Here is a 17,047-nt window from a genome sequence, read left to right as displayed (position 1 = left end):
CTTGTATTATACAGTGGATGCTCAGGTTGCAAATGTGAAACGTGCGGGTTGCACGTTCGCAACCCACAGCAGCATGTCTGTGCACGCGTAGGTTGCAATTCAGAACTTCTGCGCATGCACAAAGTGCGATTTAGTGCTTCTGCATATGCGCGACAGCTGATACCCGGAAGTAACCCGTTCCGGTACTTCCGGGTTTTGGCGGTCCGTAACCTGAAAAGACGCAACCTGAAGCGTATGTAACCCGAGGTGTGACTGTATAGGAAGGATGCTCAGCAATGTATTTCTAGGGCAAATAGTACCCGGGGAAGCCAATAAATTTTGGGGGGGCCTCCAAGAGAGTGGGGCCCTAAGCTATAGCTTGTTTAGCTTATACGTAAATCCAACACTGGGCCAGTTGCACTGCCTATCAACCTAACCTAACTTAAGGGGTTGTTGTGTGGGGACTAAAGGGGAAACTATGGCATGTATGCATGCCACCTTGAGCTTCTTGGGCTGGAAACGCAACAAATAAGTAAGCATCAATACCAGTTTCTTATTCCTCATGGTGGTAAAGGTGACGTTGGGGACTGAACCTACAATGCACAGCTTTTCCCACTCACCCTCAGCCTGCGCCCAAAGACGGTGATCTGACCCCTGGCCTGCTCTTTGCGCTGCCTCCACTCAACCAGGTTGAGACCATTGTCAATGGGGAGGGTGACATTCCTCTTCCCCACCGTAGGGTTAACTGTGCCTGCCAGAAGATGAGGCTCAGTCTGCAGGGCCACCTCCATTCCGTTAGCCAGGATGAGCCGCAGGGAGCCATCTGCGCCGATGTAATAGCTGTTTCGCACCTGATCTGTAAGAAAGAGGACGGGGGGAGGAGAGTGATCCAGAGGGCTGAAACTCAGCTGCTGAAGTCATGAAACAATAATAATAATAATAATAACAATATCAATAGCAATAATAATAATAGTAACAACAACAACAACTTATACCTCGCACTCCCTGGCCAGAGCTGGGCTCAGGGCGGCTAACACCAATAAAATCACAGTAAAAACATAATAGGGGAAAAAGAGAGGGGGGGGGAGAAACAACCAATTTAAAATACAGGTTAAAGTGCAATTTAAAATGCAGTCTCATTTTAATGTAGCTGATAAATCAAGACCATAAAGGGAGGGAAAGATAAGGGTCAGACCGAGTCCAAACCAAAGGCCAGGCGGAACAGCTCTGTCTTGCAGGCCCTGCGGAAAGATGTCAAGTCCCGCAGGGCCCTGGTCTCTTGTGACAGAGCGTTCCACCACGTCGGGGCCAGTGCTGAAAAGGCCCTGGCCCTGGTTGAAACCAATTTAACCTCCTTGAGGCTTGGGACCTCCAAAGTGTTGTCATTTGTGGACCTTAAGGTCCTCCACAGAGCGTAGCGGGAGAAGCGGTCCTGTACGTACGTGGGTCCTAGGCCGCATAGGGCTTTAAAGGTCAAAACCATGAGATACAGAACGGGTTAAACCAAGGAAGAAGAAGAATTGGGCTGTAGGCTCAGTGGCAGAGCAGCTGCTATTCTGGTTTAATCCCTTGTACCTCAAGGTTGGGTTGGGAAGAAACCTCCACCTGGGGATAGGGATAAGGTCCATTATCTGACTGTTGACTCAGGACACTAAACTGTGCGTTTCTATTTAATTTTCACTTTCTTCTGTGTATATTGTAATGTTCTCTTGCTGCTATGGCCATTGGCTGAGGCGAATAAAGTTTCTATTCCATTCTAAACCTCCACCTGAGACTTCGGAGAGCTGACGCCTGTTAGTGTAGACCAGGGTTTCCCAAACGTGGGTCTCCAGTTATCGGAACGCCATCATCTCTAGCTAGCCATCTCTAGATGAACCATATCCTGACTCGGTATAAGATATTGTTACAAATGTTGGGTGCCTCTCTCTCTGCTGAGCGGTGGCAAAAGTTCATGGGGTTCCAGGCATTCACCCAAGTTCTGTGTTGCTTTGGAGAACTGAAGACACGGCAGAAACTGCTGTTGCTGTAAGAAATATGCTTTATTCACCTATTTGCACCTTCAGCCTGCATGGAAAGGGTCCAGATCCTACAGCATGGTCATTTCAAAAGCACCTCTCCCAGCCAGCCTTCAGCCAGCCTGCCCAAGATGAATCTAAGTCTTTCTTCTTCCCACAGCGGTACCTATTTATCTACTTGCACTTTGACGTGCTTTCAAACTGCTAGGTTGGCAGGAGCAGGGACCGAGCAACGGGAGCTCACCCCGTCACGGGGATTCAAACCGTCAACCTTCTGATCAGAAAGTCCTAGGCTCTGTGGTTTAACCCACAGCGCCACCTGCGTCCCTCTTCTTCCCAGTACACCTTCCTAAAAATTCTCTTTTCCTGTCACCGTATACCAAGTTACCCTGGCAACCTTCCAAACACCCAGTCTCTGTTTACACCTCAGGGCAAAAGAGCAGGACACACCATCTTGCCTTGCCAATGGCTCTCAATGGCCCCATATTGTTTCTTACTGGACCCCAGGCTTGGCCAAGTCATTTTGCATAGGCTAGCTCAAGAATTCCTGTGCAGCTAGTATTTCCCCCTTCACTTCCCAAATCACCAAAATCCTACCATTTCTTAATTTCTACGGTTCTATGACAATATTTTCTCGGGTTCTGTAACAATATTTCCCTGTGTTGCTTTTTCATTATTAGAATTAATATGGCAGAATTATTTAGTGCCCAACCAATTGCTAGTTTCAGGTTATATGAATACAGCAGTATTCAAACTGCTTTCCAACTGATAGAATTGTCTCAAGAGTTATTTATTACTGCTCTTGTGCCTTTAACAAGCAGTAAAACAGGCAGAAATTCAGAAGGTGAAGCTGTACATTTCTCCATGTTAGAAGGAGTATCCACTGTTAAATTTCAGGTTGCTGTTAAAAAGCCCAAGGTCTCGCTGCCTGTTCACATGCATTTATGTGTAATTAAGATTTTTTTGCCCCGATACGCATTGCTTTACTTTTTTTTTTTTACACATTGCATGGCATTTGTGATTTTTCCAGGTGAAACTACAGGGTTTTCCTTGCCCAGCCCACCCCGCTCTCCAGTCCTGGAGCTGGTGCTGATTTAGAATGATGTACCTTTATAGCTGTGCCGAGCTGCCGAACACGGAGATGCTTGACCACAAGACAATTATTAGACCCTCACCCCAGATGCATAAATCTCAGCAAATCAATTAATTCCCTGAAGAGCCCTGAGCAGCAGCTACTGTGGCTTAATTAGACTCATGAGGAGGCGCTAAATTCCCTTCCCAGCGTTTGCCAGACATCTGAACGCTTCTAAAATCCGGCCGGTCCAATTAGAAATGGGCTTGATTTGTCTACATGACAGGGAAATTTATGGGGCTGTAATATAATCCGGAAAGGGCAGGTAACATTCCCATCTCCTTTGCCAATGTGGTCACTTTCAGATTGTTGTTCCTGGATCCCAAATCCCATCACCCCTGACCCCCTGGGGCTGATGGGATGGGAAGTCCCAGCAAAATCTGGAGCAGCGGTTTTCAACCTGTGGGTCCCCAGATGTTGTTGGACTACAACTCCCATCATCCCTGAGCTCTGGCCTTGCTAGCTAGGGGTGATGGGAGTTGTAGTTCAACAACATCTGGGGACCCACGGGTTGAGAAAGGCTGATCTGGAGGGTCAAGCGTTTCTCTTCTATTTGGATCACAGCCTTAGCAAAAATCCAAGTACAGTGGTACCTCAGTTTACGAACTTCATCTGTTCCGGAAGTCCGTTCTTAAACCGAGGTGGGCTTTCCCTAATGAGGCCTCCCACTGCCAACATTCGGATTCCATTCTTAAACCAAGGTAAAGTTCTCAAATCAGGACACTATTACCAGTTTTGCGGAGTTTGTAAACAGAATCATTCTTAAACAGGACTGTTCTTAAACCGAGGTACCACTGTATTAAGGGACGCGGGTGGCACTGTGGGTTAAACCACAGAGCCTAGGACTTGCCGATCAGAAGGTCGGCGGTTCGAATCGCCGCGACGGGGTGAGCTCCCGTTGCTCGGTCCCTGCTCCTGCCCACCTAGCAGTTCGAAAGCACGTCAGAGTGCAAGTAGATAAATAGGTACCGCTCCGGCGGGAAGGTAAACGGCGTTTCTGTGCACTGGTTCGCAGCTGTACGCCGGCCCCCTCGGCCAATAAAGCGAGATGAGCGCCGCAACCCCAGATGAGCGCCGCAACCCCAGAGTCAGCCACGACTGGACCTAATGCTCAGGGGCCCTTTATCTTTTACCACTGTATTATGCACAAAATAAATGAGAATATAAATTTAATGTGGTTTTCCAGAGCTGGGCTGTTTGTTTTGCATGAAGTTGTCCTAACCCCATTCCCTGTCCCCGATGACGATCTCTATGCTATGATAACAACACCAAGGATACTGGAAGACTTTTGCCTTGTGAGAAGAGCTGGCAAGCGAGGAAGCAGGCTGAACCCCCAACAGAAAACAGCTGCAGTACCACGACAGGCCTGGCAAGGGCTCTGCTTCTTAATTAGGTGCGAGTGCGCGCCAATCCGCAAAGGAAAGCATTAGAAGGCGCCAGGATATGGGGGTCTCATGGTGCTGGGATTACCATGATGAGGTCTGTTTCCTGCTGCATAATCCAGTCTGTGCCGTTCAGCCCTTCCCAGCCCTTGCCAATAGCTGCAGAGCGAGATGACGATTCGTTATCTGAACGAATTTGTGTTAATGGCCTGACTTATCTCCGAGACTCTGGGGAAGTTACAGAAATAGTTTCGGCTTTACATTAACGCTCACCCCCGGCCCCCGAAAAGGGATTCATACCAGACCTTGAAGCAAGCTCATAGTTGTAGGATGGAGGAGGTGGAAAGAAGTAGGGGGCTTCCCCCCATCCACTGGCACACCCTAATAATAATAATAATAATAATAATAATAATAATAATAATTTATTATTTGTACCCCACCCATCTGGCTGGGTTTCCCCAGCCACTCTGGGCGGCTTCCACAGAGACCAAAAATACACTAAAATATCACAGATTAAAAACTTCCCTGAACAGGGCTGCCTTCAGATGTCTTCTGAATGTCAGGTAGTTATTTATTGCTTTGACATCTGATGGGAGGGCGTTCCACAGGGCAGGCGCCACTACCGAGAAGGCCCTCTGCCTGGTACCCTGTAGCTTTGCTTCTCGCAATGAGGGAACCGCCGGAAGGCCCTCGGCGCTGGACCTCAGCGTCCGGGCAGAACGATGGGGGTGGAGACGCTCCTTCAGGTATACTGGGCCGAGGCCGTTTAGGGCTTTAAAGGTCAACACCAGCACTTTGAATTGTGCATACAAAATTGCATACAGTTTAATTCCCCCTTTCCCTTCTGCAGGTTCGGTTCGCGTTCCTTTTGGTCAGGGGTCAGTAAACATTTTAAAGCAGGGGGCCAGTCCACTGTCCCTCAGACTTTGTGGGGAGGCCGGACTATATTTTGAAAATATAAATGAATGAATTCTAATGCCCCCACAAATAACCCAGAGATGCATTTCAAATAAAAGCACATACAGTGGTACCTCAGGTTACATATGCTTCAGGCTACATATGCTCCAGGTTACAGACTCCGCTAACTCAGAAATAGTGCTTCAGGTTAAGAACTTTGCTTCAGGATGAGAACAGAAATCGGGCTCTGGCGGCACGGCGGCAGCAGGAGGCCCCATTAGCTAAAGTGGTACTTCAGGTTAAGAACAGTTTCAGGTTAAGAATGAACCTCCGGAACGAATTAAGTACTTAACCTGAGGTACCACTGTATTCTACTCATGTGAAAACAACAGGCAGGACCCACAAATAACCCAGAGATGCATTTTAAATAAAGGGACACATTCTACTCATGTAAAAACACGCTGATTCCTGGACCGTCTGCAGGCTGAATTTAGAAGGCGATTGGGCTGGATCCGGCCCCCGGGCCTTAGTTTGCCTACACATGCTTTTGGTGCTTGTAGCTGGAGTACCCTTGCTTGAAATCTGGCGAGTAGAATTGCGGGTGGGCACAGTCTGATACAAATGGGCTCCCTTGCCCAACTGATCACTGGACTCTGCACAAAAAGGCTCCTGCTGATAACCATCTATCAGGAGGTCTGTGGCACCCCCCCCCTTGGAATTCCCTCTCATTAAATATTGAAGAGGAGCTGCCTTTGTTCTTTTCAGCACCTATTGAGACCTCCCTTTTCCAACAAGTGCACTTTGCTTAAACTAACTAGCGATTCTTCAAACAGCTCTTGTTTATTCACAGGCCAGAACAGAACTGAACTAAAGGGTTCAGCCAACCTGCTTATATAGAGCTCCACTAGAACGCAACAGTAACCATTTTCTGTAACTATCCAATCACTGAACGTCACTTTCAATCCCTTATTTGCATATGTGGACCTGAGTGAAAACTATCTACAGTATTTTGAACTTTGCTCAAACTATTTTTAACTGCTTTCGTATATGGAATTCTTTTGAAATGTTTTATACGTGGAACTGTTTTTACACTTTCCTTGGTTGTGGTTTTTTTGGTTGCAACTGTTTTTTTGTTTTGTTTATAATGAGTGGCGCCTGTCTGTCTCATACCCTCCAACACCTCTCCAATGAAAATAGGGATGGCCTATTCAATAATAAGGGGCGTGGGTGGCGTTGTGGTCTAAACCACTGAGACTCTAGGGCTTGCCAATCAGAAGGTCGGCGGTTCGAATCCCTGTGATGGGGTGAGCTCCTGTTGCTCTGTCCCAGCTCCTGCCAACCTAGCAGTTCGAAAGCACGCCAAAAAGTGCTAGTAGATAAATAGGTACCACTCCGGCGGGAAGGTAAACGGCGTTTCTGTGCGCTGCTCTAGTTTCAGTATTCTGCTGTGCCAGAAGCGGCTTAGTCATGCTGGCCACATGACCTGGAAAAACTGACTGTGGACAAACACTGGCTCCCTGGGCCTGTAAAGTGAGATGAGCGCCGCAACCCTAGAGTAGTCTGCAACTGGGCTTAACTGTCAGGGGTCCTTTACCTTTTTATTCAATAATAATAATAATTACTAATATTTATACCCTATCCATCTGACTGGGCTGCCCAAGCCACTCTGTGCGGCCTCCAACATATAAAAAAACACAATAAAACATTAAAAATAAAAAACCTTCCCTATACAGGGCTGCCTTCAGATGTCTTCTAAAGGTTGTATAGTTACCGTATTTTTTGCTCGATAAGACTCACTTTTCCCCTCCTAAAAAGTAAGGGGAAATGTGTGTGCGTCTTATGGAGCGAATGTAGGCTGTGCAGCTATCCCAGAAGCCAGAACAGCAAGAGGGATTGCTGCTTTCACTGCGCAGCAATCCCTCTTGCTGTTCTGGCTTCTGAGATTCAGAATATTTTTTTTCTTGTTTTCCTCCTCCAAAAACTAGGTGCGTCTTGTGGTCTGGTGCATCTTATAGAGCGGAAAATACGGTACTTATCCCCTTGGCTTGGGGGTCGGAAGCTCTATACCCTCCAATATTTCTCTGATGGAAATAGGGAAATAAGGAAAAGTGGGACATTCCGGGATCAAATCAGAAACCAGGATGGCTTCTGTAAATCCAGGACTGTCCCTGGAAAATAGGGACACTTGGAAGGTCGGCAGAGACTATGGAGGAGTGCACCTTCAGGGGTGAAGTCAAACCATTGGAGAGTTACAGCGCCTGCTGTGGCTGTAGAGACTGAAGAAGGAGAGACATGTTTTGTTGCAGTTGGGGCACATGAAGGCATCCGGTTGTGGAGATGCAGGTGTACTATAGCGTTGATAATAGGATGCTTTATTGCTCAAACCTGGCTTGGGACCTTAAGGTAAAGGGCAGGGCTGAAGGAGAACAAACCCAAACCAAAAAAAAACCTGGACAAAGCCCGTCCAGCAGATCTGAAGCTCACCTTGCAAGAGGGTGTAGAAGGCACCTGAGGCTGAGAGGTTGGTTGTTATGGTGACGTCATCCTTGCTGGAGGTCTCAACCTGGACATGCACTGAGCTGTCCGTGTCGCTGCGGAAACTGCTGACCAGACCGGTAGGGAAAGTGATGTTGGTGAGGCGGCCAAAACTGTCGTACCTGGAAAAGAAGGAGATGCATGAGTAGCAAACAGAGGAGGAGGAGAGAGAGACAGAGAGAGACAGGAACCTTCACCCCAAAGCATTGGGTTTTAACTTGCTGCCATCTGACCTAAGCCTTGCAGTACAAGAAAAAATCTTTTTTTAAAAATAATAATAATAATAGTATCACTGATGCTTCAAACCATCTGAGCAACCTCTTTTTTATTTTTATTTATTTGAGTTCCTGCCTTTGAGAGTGGCACATATTTGCTTCTTTGCTGTTTGCTCACCAGGTCATGACCTCACTTACCATATTTTCCCGTCTATAAGACGCCCCATGTATAAGACTCAGATTTAAGAAAATGGGGGGGGGGATGGCCGAGAGTATAAGACGCCCCCTAATTTTTTACTTTATTTTTTTAGGGGAAAAAACCTAGTTTTACACATGGAAAAAATACGGTATATCCCCAGTAGCTGCTAAAAGGTTGCATGTTATTGAGGAAGGTGAATAGCTGGAGCGACTGATGTTCTTTTGACGGTGATTTTTTAATTAGTGGCAGATGAGGTGTAAAATATTCTTGCCCAGAAACAAAAATCTGCTCTGCTACCGAGGAGGATGTGTGAACGCAAATTCTGAACAGAGTTTGTTGCCGCTGTTCCTCTTGGCCACACAGGCTTGCTTCTTTTAACAAACGCTTTGTGCAACTTTTCCTTCCTTCTTCTTATGCCTGCTTTGCCCTGCTGTTCCTAAAGATGTCTCAGGGCTCTCCATAATGCTTTGCAGTAGAGTTCCTCTCACCCCTGGGCCCCAATGCGCACACGGCTCGACAGGTTAAGTTTTGAATCTGCAGAATTCTCGGCTTGCTTTGATTCAAATCAAAAATTTATGGAAAAATGGGATAGAAGATATACGTTCAAAAATATAGTAAAGGTTCGCTATCTATGCTGCCAATCAATTGACGCTGGAGAGAAATTGAGTTGAGAAACAAGATCAAGGGTACATATTGATATAGGAATGTATTAGATAAAATGTAAAGAACATACAATAATAAGAGTATATTCATTTGTTAAAAAAAGAATATACAACGAGATTGACAGGAAGTCCGTAGTGTTGCTACAAATATTATTTTGGAATAGCTCTTTTTTTTGTCTTTTCTTTTTTTAGGTATATAAATTTTGTATATAAACTTTGTATACATGTTGGAAATTATATTATAATAAGTCCTATAATGTAATATGACAATGTATGCATATGTAATATAAGAACGTTAATAAATAAATAAGTTGGGGGGGGAATTATCGGCTTGTGAGAAAGTGGTTTTGATTTCAAGGCTTGAACGTGGAAAAATGGCACAAGATGTTCAAATATGCTGCTGACCTGGGCAGATGAAGAAAAAGCCAAAATGGCTTGAAATCAAAAAGGCTGAGTCAGATGTGTTCTATGAATGCAAGTCCATAAATGTGGACATTTCTAGCTTTTAAGGAACTGTTTTTACACATTTTTAAAATTAATTGCGACCTAAAATCCGAACAGCTTATATCTATGTATATGTAAGGAACGCGGGTGGCGCTGTGGGTTAAACCACAGAGCCTAGGACTTGCCTATCAGAAGGTCGGCGGTTCGAATCCCTGCAACGGGGTGAGCTCCCGTTGCTCGGTCCCTCCTCCTGCCAACCTAGCAGTTTGAAAGCACCTCAAAGTGCAAGTAGATAGATAGGTACCGCTCTGGTGGGAAGATAAACAGTGTTTCCGTGTGCTGCTCTGGTTCGCCAGAAGCGGCTTAGTCATGCTGGCCACATGACCCGGAAGCTGTACGCCGGCTCCCTCGGCCAATAAAGCGAGATGGAGCACCGCAGCCCCAGAGTCAGTCACGACTGGACCTAATGGTCAGGAGTCCCTTTACCTTTACTAAAATTCGAATAGCTTATATCTATGTATGTTGTTGTTGTTTAGTCATGTCCGACTCTTTGTGACCCCCTGGACCAGAGCACACCAGGCACTCCTGTCTTCCATTGCCTCCCACAGTTTGGTCAAACTCAGGCTGGTAGGTTATATATATACGTATATGTGTATATTTTTATATATGTTGGAAGCCGCCCAGAGTGGCTGGGGCAACCCAGTCAGATGGGCGGAATACAAATAACAAAATTATTATAACTGATTTGTCTGATTCAGTGATATCCTAGAATCATAAGTTGGAAGGGACCACGAGGGTCATCTATTCCAACCCGCTACAATATAAGAATCCTTTTGCCCAACGTTGACTTGAACTCACAACCCTGAGATTAAGAGTCTCGTGCTCTACCGACTGAGCTATCCTGCTGGCTTGATTATACTAACCACCCCTCTTCATACTTCAGGAGTCCCCTAAACATAAACAAACCAAGTTTCTCCTTTCTGTAACATCCTTTTTCTGTTACAGGTAGGTAGTTGTGTTGGTCTGCCGTAGTTGAAAGAAAATAAACAAAATTCCTTCCAGTAGCACCTTAGAGACCAACTGAATTTGTCATTGGTATGAACTTTCGTGTACATGCACACTTCTTCAGATACGAATTTATCTTTTTTTCTGTGTGCCCTTTCGTAAGTGAGGAAACCCAGGGAAGCTGGAAATTGGGGCAGCCTACAGAAAATCCCTGAAAAGAGCGTCCAGAAGACCCGTTCAACAACTGCATCGTTAAAATCAAAACAGGCAAACCAAAAACACCACCCTCTCCCAAAAACATCTGTTCTGAAAACTGGGTAAAACGGATGGGTGTCAACGTATGGCGATCTCTGCTCATTTCCACCTCTATGAAGGCACATAATTCGGTTTGAAAAGATAGCCTAGGAAAATGAGGTTACAGGGAACCAAACAGAGGGCTTTGTCAGTGGTAGTGCCTGCCCTGTGGAACGCCCTCCCAGCAGATGTCAAGCCAATAAACAACTATTTTACCTTTAAAAGACATCTGAAGGCGGCCCTGTATTGTTTTTAATATTTGGTTGGAAGCCGCCCAGAGTGGCTGGGGAAACCCAGCCAGATGGGCAGGGTATAAATTATAAATTATTATTTGAATTATGGTGCTGGAGGAGACTCTTGAGAGTCCCATGGAGTGCAAGAAGATTAAGCCTCTCCATTCTGAAGGAAATCAGCCCTGAGTGCTCACTGGAAGGACAGATCCTGAAGCTGAGACTCCAATACTTTGGCCAGCTCATGAGAAGAGAAGACTGTCTGGAAAAGACCCTGATGTTGGGAAAGATGGAGGGCACAAGGAGAAGGAGACGACAGAGGACGAGATGGTTGGACAGTGTTCTCGAAGCTACCAGCATGAGTTTGACCAAACTGCGGGAGGCAGTGGAAGACAGGAGTGCCTGGCGTGCTCTGGTCCATGGGGTCACAAAGAGTCGGACATGACTAAACAACTGAACATTATTATTATTATTATTATTATTATTATTATTATTATTATTATCTGTAGGGAGACAAATCCTCGCAAGTCAATTCATTCCACGGCTAAGCTGGCTGAGACCTGTTTCCACAGTTGAAAGGATTCAGAAGTTAGGCTGGTCTCCATCACACCCTAATGTTCTCATGTTCATTTAACGCTCCGACTTGCACCAGAATTAAGGACAAACACCGTGACGCAGGGAGGCTCCGAGCAGCCGGCGCCGGCAATGAATTCATCACCCCCCCAATGTAACCTGCCGCTGTCCGACCGAGGTACCCCAGCCTTTACAATCACGGTGGCAATTATGAAGCTGACAAAGGAAACCAGGGCCATCCATCCCCAAATGGAAACGCATTTAGCCGCGGTTCACTGCACAGAATTAATGCAGTATTTGGTGCTTATGAGACCTAATTGTTTGCTTGTGAACATCCGACACCGTCATTTGTCACATTACTGGCGCGGAAAGGAGGCAGTTGGTTCCAGAAAGGCCTGCTCAGAAGCTCCCATCCCCCCCGGGTCCTCTGCTTTCGGCAACCTTTGGCAGCTAAATAATCGGTGGGAAATGAGTCACCTTGAAATACTGCTACGTTCGGTGACTAGGAAGCAGAAATAGCATCAGTTTCTTTTTTTTCAAGACACGGGGGTTTGGGAGAAAGGGAAAAGGGGCCATATCCTCCAATTTCAACTGCTAAACTTTTAGTCACTAGAAGTGCTGCAGGCCTTGGAAAATGGGATGAGGTTCAAAATGCAATTTTCAGTAAAAGAAATCTCCTCTTGCATGTTGGATCAGCCCAACTTCTCAGGAGTTTAGGACAGCTTGACATGGGTTTGCTACTGCCCTGTCCTTGTCGCTGGGCCCTCCATTAGGCCTCAGATTGTGCTGTACCAAGGCCACTGGCTCCTGGGCTCTGAGGCAATGTGGCACCCCCCAATATATTTAGGGGGCCAGGCCTCCAATGTTCAGAGGGCATCCTGTGCAAAGTCCGTCCCTCTCGCTCCTCCAGAAAAGGTGGTGCCTCTGTGCTGCGCGCATGGTTTCAGCAAGGGGAGGAGTTGGGGGAGAACTCCACGCCCTGAAGTAAGTTCCAGGGGCCAAAATTAATTCATGGGAATTTGCTGCTGGAAGATATGGCGACGGTCACTGGACTTGGTGGCTTCAGAGGGGGATTAGAGGGCAAATTCACCGAGCACGGGGAGGTGGTCTAACAGCAGCCATTAGCTTTGATAGCCACCTGAGCAGACTTTATTTGGATGAATACAATGATAATTGATAATATATCAGGCTACTGACAATTACAGCCGCACCTTGGTTCTCTAACCGAATGCATTCCGTTCGAACTCCCAGAACCATTCGAAAACCAGAGGAGCGTCCTGCAGCCAATCGGAAGCTGCGCCTGATGTCCGGCTTCCGGAAATCATTCAAAAACTGGAACACTCACTTCGGGTTTCGATCGTTTGGGAGCCAATTTTTTCAGGAGCCAAGGCGTTCGGCTTCCAAGGTACGACTGTATATGTGTATTAGGATAATAAGAATATGCACATCTGTAAGGGACATGGGTGGTGTTGTGGGTTAAACCAGAGAGCCTAGGACTTGCTGATCAGAAGGTCGGCGGTTCAAATCCCCGTGACGGGGTGAGCTCCCATTGCTTGGTCCCAGCTCTTGCCAACCTAGCAGTTCGAAAGCATGTCAAAGTAGATAAATATGTACCACTCCGGCGGGAAGGTAAATGGCGTTTCCGTGTGCTGCTCTGGTTTGCCATGCTGGCCACATGACCTGGAAGCTGTACGCCGGCTCCCTCGGCCAATAAAGCGAGATGAGCGCCGCAACCCCAGAGTTGGTCACGACAGGACCTAATGGTCAGGGGTCCCTTTACCTTTACCTTATATTAATGTATTGTAATGTAGTGGTATTTTTTTTTCATTCTTACTCACTTTTTTCTTACTCTATCTTTTTATAAATGAAATTCATCCTCATCATCACCATCATTACTATTAAAGCTTTGGTAGCTATCTGGAACTTTCACACCCTAAAAACACAGTGTGCCACTGTTTACTGTTATGGGATGGCAACAATGGGAGAGGCCTATTATGCTCATAGTGTTCTGTGGGTTTCTCAAGAGTATCTGGACTACACAGGCCTTTGGTCTGATTCAGAGAAGCTCTTCCTATCTCCTTAATGTTGGCTGTGGTTTTATTGTACGTGTAGCGACTGTTGGAATATGCCATGTCCTTTGGTTGGTGCAATAAATGATGGTGATATTCTTAACGCGATCTGGGATTCTCTTACACCCAACAAAATACTCACTCATAAAACGTGGTCCACCCGTTTTCATTGCTCTTGGTGGCAAGGAGGCCAGAAATGCCGTGATAGGTCATCATGGCCACCTCGTGCCCCTGGGCTGTGACGCTCTTCAGGGCGCTGTTGGTGCCAATGGTCAGCCAGTAGACCTGCCCGTCCGGTACCACCAGCCAGAGCGGCATCCCTGTGGAATCCCTCCGGATGTTGACCAGGTTTCCATTGTTGTCGGTGATCAGGGTGATGTCCCCGTCTCCGGTGTAGGTGAAGTTGTAGAGGTAATCTCCGGTGGGGAGGCTCTGGGTGAAAAGGTGTTTCCCGCTGGTGTCGAACAGGTAGAGCTCTTGGTCGATGGGCGAGGACAACTCGTACAAGTTCTGCGTGTTGAGGAACGGCTTGTTCTTCCGGATGAAACGGATGCGGATGTTCCCCAGGTCAGCCACGTACAGCTCCCCGTCCGCGCACACCGCCAGGGAGGAAGGGGCGTTGAGCTTGGCGTCCTTTGCGTAGCCGTCGTCGCCGGAAAAGCAATCACAGCTGACGTCGTTTTTGCAGTCGCAGCCGCTCGGGGCGCCGGCCACCAGAGAGATTTCCCCGTTGGTGGTGACCTGCCTGATGCGGTTGATCTTCTTCTCGTCCGTCTCCGTGATGTACAGGACGCCGCTGTGGGAGACGGCCAGAGCTGTGGCCGATTCCAAGGTAGCATGGATGGCCACCTTACTGAGAAGGAAGTGGTCGATGCCCGGAACCTGGCAATGCATCGGCCTCCCTGCCAGGATTCGCACTTGGTGGTTTTCGGAAATCTGCAGTACCACGTTGTTGTCGAGGACGTACAGGGAATTGTCCATCGGGTTGACCGCCAGGTCCGTAGGCCACTCCAGGCGGACCTAACAGAATGGAAAGAAGCAGAAACGGTTCTTAGGACCACCGCCATTGGTGTTAACATTGCAAGAATAGTGTCTTGGCTTCTATGTGGGTTACGCAAGAATAAATGGATTGTTATTGTATCATATATCTGTCACAAGGGTGCCATTCAACAGCTCACTGGGCTAACTGCCCAGTGAGATTTGAGACGCGGATAGCTTCTTTCAGTTCTTTTATTCATCAACATGCTGGACTATGCCAAGATGGCAAAATCAACCGGGAGACTCAGGAATCAAGAAGATAAGGACCTTAAAAAAGAATGGGGAAAACTAATAATCTACCTAAGAGAACACTGTAAGCAAATTAAAACGCTAGCTGGACTTTAAGAATCACTTGTAAAGTGATGAGGTTTATGCATAACTTATAGTAATGAGAATTATGGAGAATATATTGATATGCAGATTGGTAAAAAAATTGTTACTATGATCCATGTAAGGGGAGTGGGGGAATCACGAGATTCAGAGAATCTCATGGATTGATTTTATAAAGAATTTTGTTATTACTCTGTATATATAAAAGCCAATTAAAAATTATTTCAAACAACAACAGAAATACACAGAGACATGGAGTGTACTCCCCCTTTCTTGAGCTGTTTCTCTGAGTGCCCGCTCCTCCCCCCGGCAGTTACTTCCTAGCTCTTGACCCCTCCTGCTGTTTAAGGTGGCCAGCAAGGAAATATTTCTGGTTCTAGGACAGGCATAGGCAAACTCAGCCCTTCAGATTAGGCTTCCTCAGCCTCGAGACTACAATTCCCATCATCCCTGACCACTGGTCCTGCTAGCCAGGGATGATGGGAGTTGTAGGGCCGAGGTTGAGGAAGCCTGCTCCAGATGTTTTGGGACTACAACTCCCATCATCCCTGGCTAGGTTTGAGCCTCCCTGCCACTTTCCCCGCAAAAACCTGAATTGACATTTACTTTGATTCAGCAGTAGAGATCAGGTTTTACTGGGGAAAGTAGTGGGGTTAAACCAGGCATAGGCAAACACGGCCCTCCAGATGTTTTGGGACTACAACTCCCATCATCCCTAGCTAACAGGACCAGTGGTCAGGGATGATGGGAGTTGTAGTCCCAAAACATCTGGAGGGCCAAGTAATACTGTAATATTATTATGACATAAGAGACAAATGACAGCAAAGGGGGAGAGAACAAAATCACTATGGAAAGTGGGATGCGAAGCCGACAAAACAAAAAAACTAAATGATGTACTAGAGTGTATACGTGGAATTTTTTTAATTAGAATATTTTAAAAAATAAAATAAAATGGATTTTTTTTTAATTGGATGCATTACTTACTAAAGGGACTCTGTTCTACAATGTGACTTAAAACACAATGTAGAACAGCATAAGAGAAATAGGTTTGGGAACTCGGTCCTTATACTAAGATTCTGCTAGGTCCTGATCATAGCCCTTTAAACCCAAACTGCCACACTCTTAAATTCGAAGCACATCCTGCAATTATAGAGAAGGGCTCATTGTGACTCAGGATCCCTGGCAAATGAAGCATGAAGCCATATGTCATTTCAGCTCAGGATCCAGGAATCCTCACCACGAGAATGGCTGAATGTCCAGAGCGAAAAGCAGATATTGATTTAAATGCAGTCCCCCCCCCCATCATGGCTGAAGAGAAGAACGGACAAGAACCGTGAGCAAAAAAATTAAGATGACTGTTTTGGCTCACCCCTAATCAAGAGATGGTTGCGTTTTAGTTCGCGACATGTTTTAGAAAATGCAAATTGGATAAGATCTGCCTTTGAATATGAACCGAGCTGAATCCGTCCCTCCAACCCAGCCCTAATTAGGTGACATCTCCTTATCTTCTGGCCCTGAGCGGCAGCAGCTTACCAGCTTGTGTAGACCCCAAAGAAATTGCTGCAAGGTGGGTTCACCTGTCCATCTTAAGCAAAAGCTACTGTCATGGGTCTAGTTCTCATTGAGGTCGTGGATAGATGCCTGGGCTGCTCCCCTTCAGAATGCCAATGGAGGCCCATGTAAACGAATGCTCTTCTCTATAATTAGACTGGCACGCACCAGATACGGTGGGGAGACCCCCCCCAAGTATATACATTTGGACATCTGTATTGGTTTTTAAACAGGCTTTTGAAAACCCATTAATTTCAAGCTGGCGAGCTTCTGATTATTTAATGGTTTATTAAATTGCTGCTGCTGGTTTAAAATGCCCTCCCCCCCCTACACACCTTAATTGTTTAAATTGTTTGTGCTGGGCTGTGAAATGGCTTCAGACTGCTGTTTTGGTGCGTTCTAGTTTCACCTGAATGAAATACAGTGGTACCTCGGGTTATAGAGGCTTCAGGTTACGTGTTTTCCGGGTTGCAGATGCGGCGCTGCGGGTTGCGAAC

At 46.5% G+C, this 17,047-nt stretch overlaps 1 protein-coding gene across 11 annotated transcripts in view; it reads right to left on the bottom strand.

Moving 5' to 3' along the window:
• TENM4 (teneurin transmembrane protein 4) overlaps window positions 1-17,047 on the bottom strand; it is a 628,724-nt gene that overhangs the window by 17,215 nt on the left and 594,462 nt on the right. For all 11 annotated transcript variants that reach the window (XM_081909492.1, XM_081909496.1, XM_081909502.1 and 8 more), the window contains 3 exons: window positions 13,774-14,651; window positions 7,890-8,062; window positions 600-835 (listed from right to left, as the gene is read on the bottom strand). In XM_081909492.1, coding sequence (XP_081765618.1) covers window positions 600-835; window positions 7,890-8,062; window positions 13,774-14,651 — 1,287 coding nt within the window. The remainder of the gene's footprint in view (window positions 1-599; window positions 836-7,889; window positions 8,063-13,773; window positions 14,652-17,047) is intronic.

The sequence above is a fragment of the Podarcis melisellensis genome (assembly GCF_964234715.1).
Source record: "Podarcis melisellensis genome assembly, chromosome: 4".
In the NCBI taxonomy this organism is placed as follows: Eukaryota; Metazoa; Chordata; class Lepidosauria; order Squamata; family Lacertidae; genus Podarcis; species Podarcis melisellensis.
Note: the sequence above shows the minus strand (reverse complement) of the source record. Positions and strands in the feature narration are given on the sequence as shown.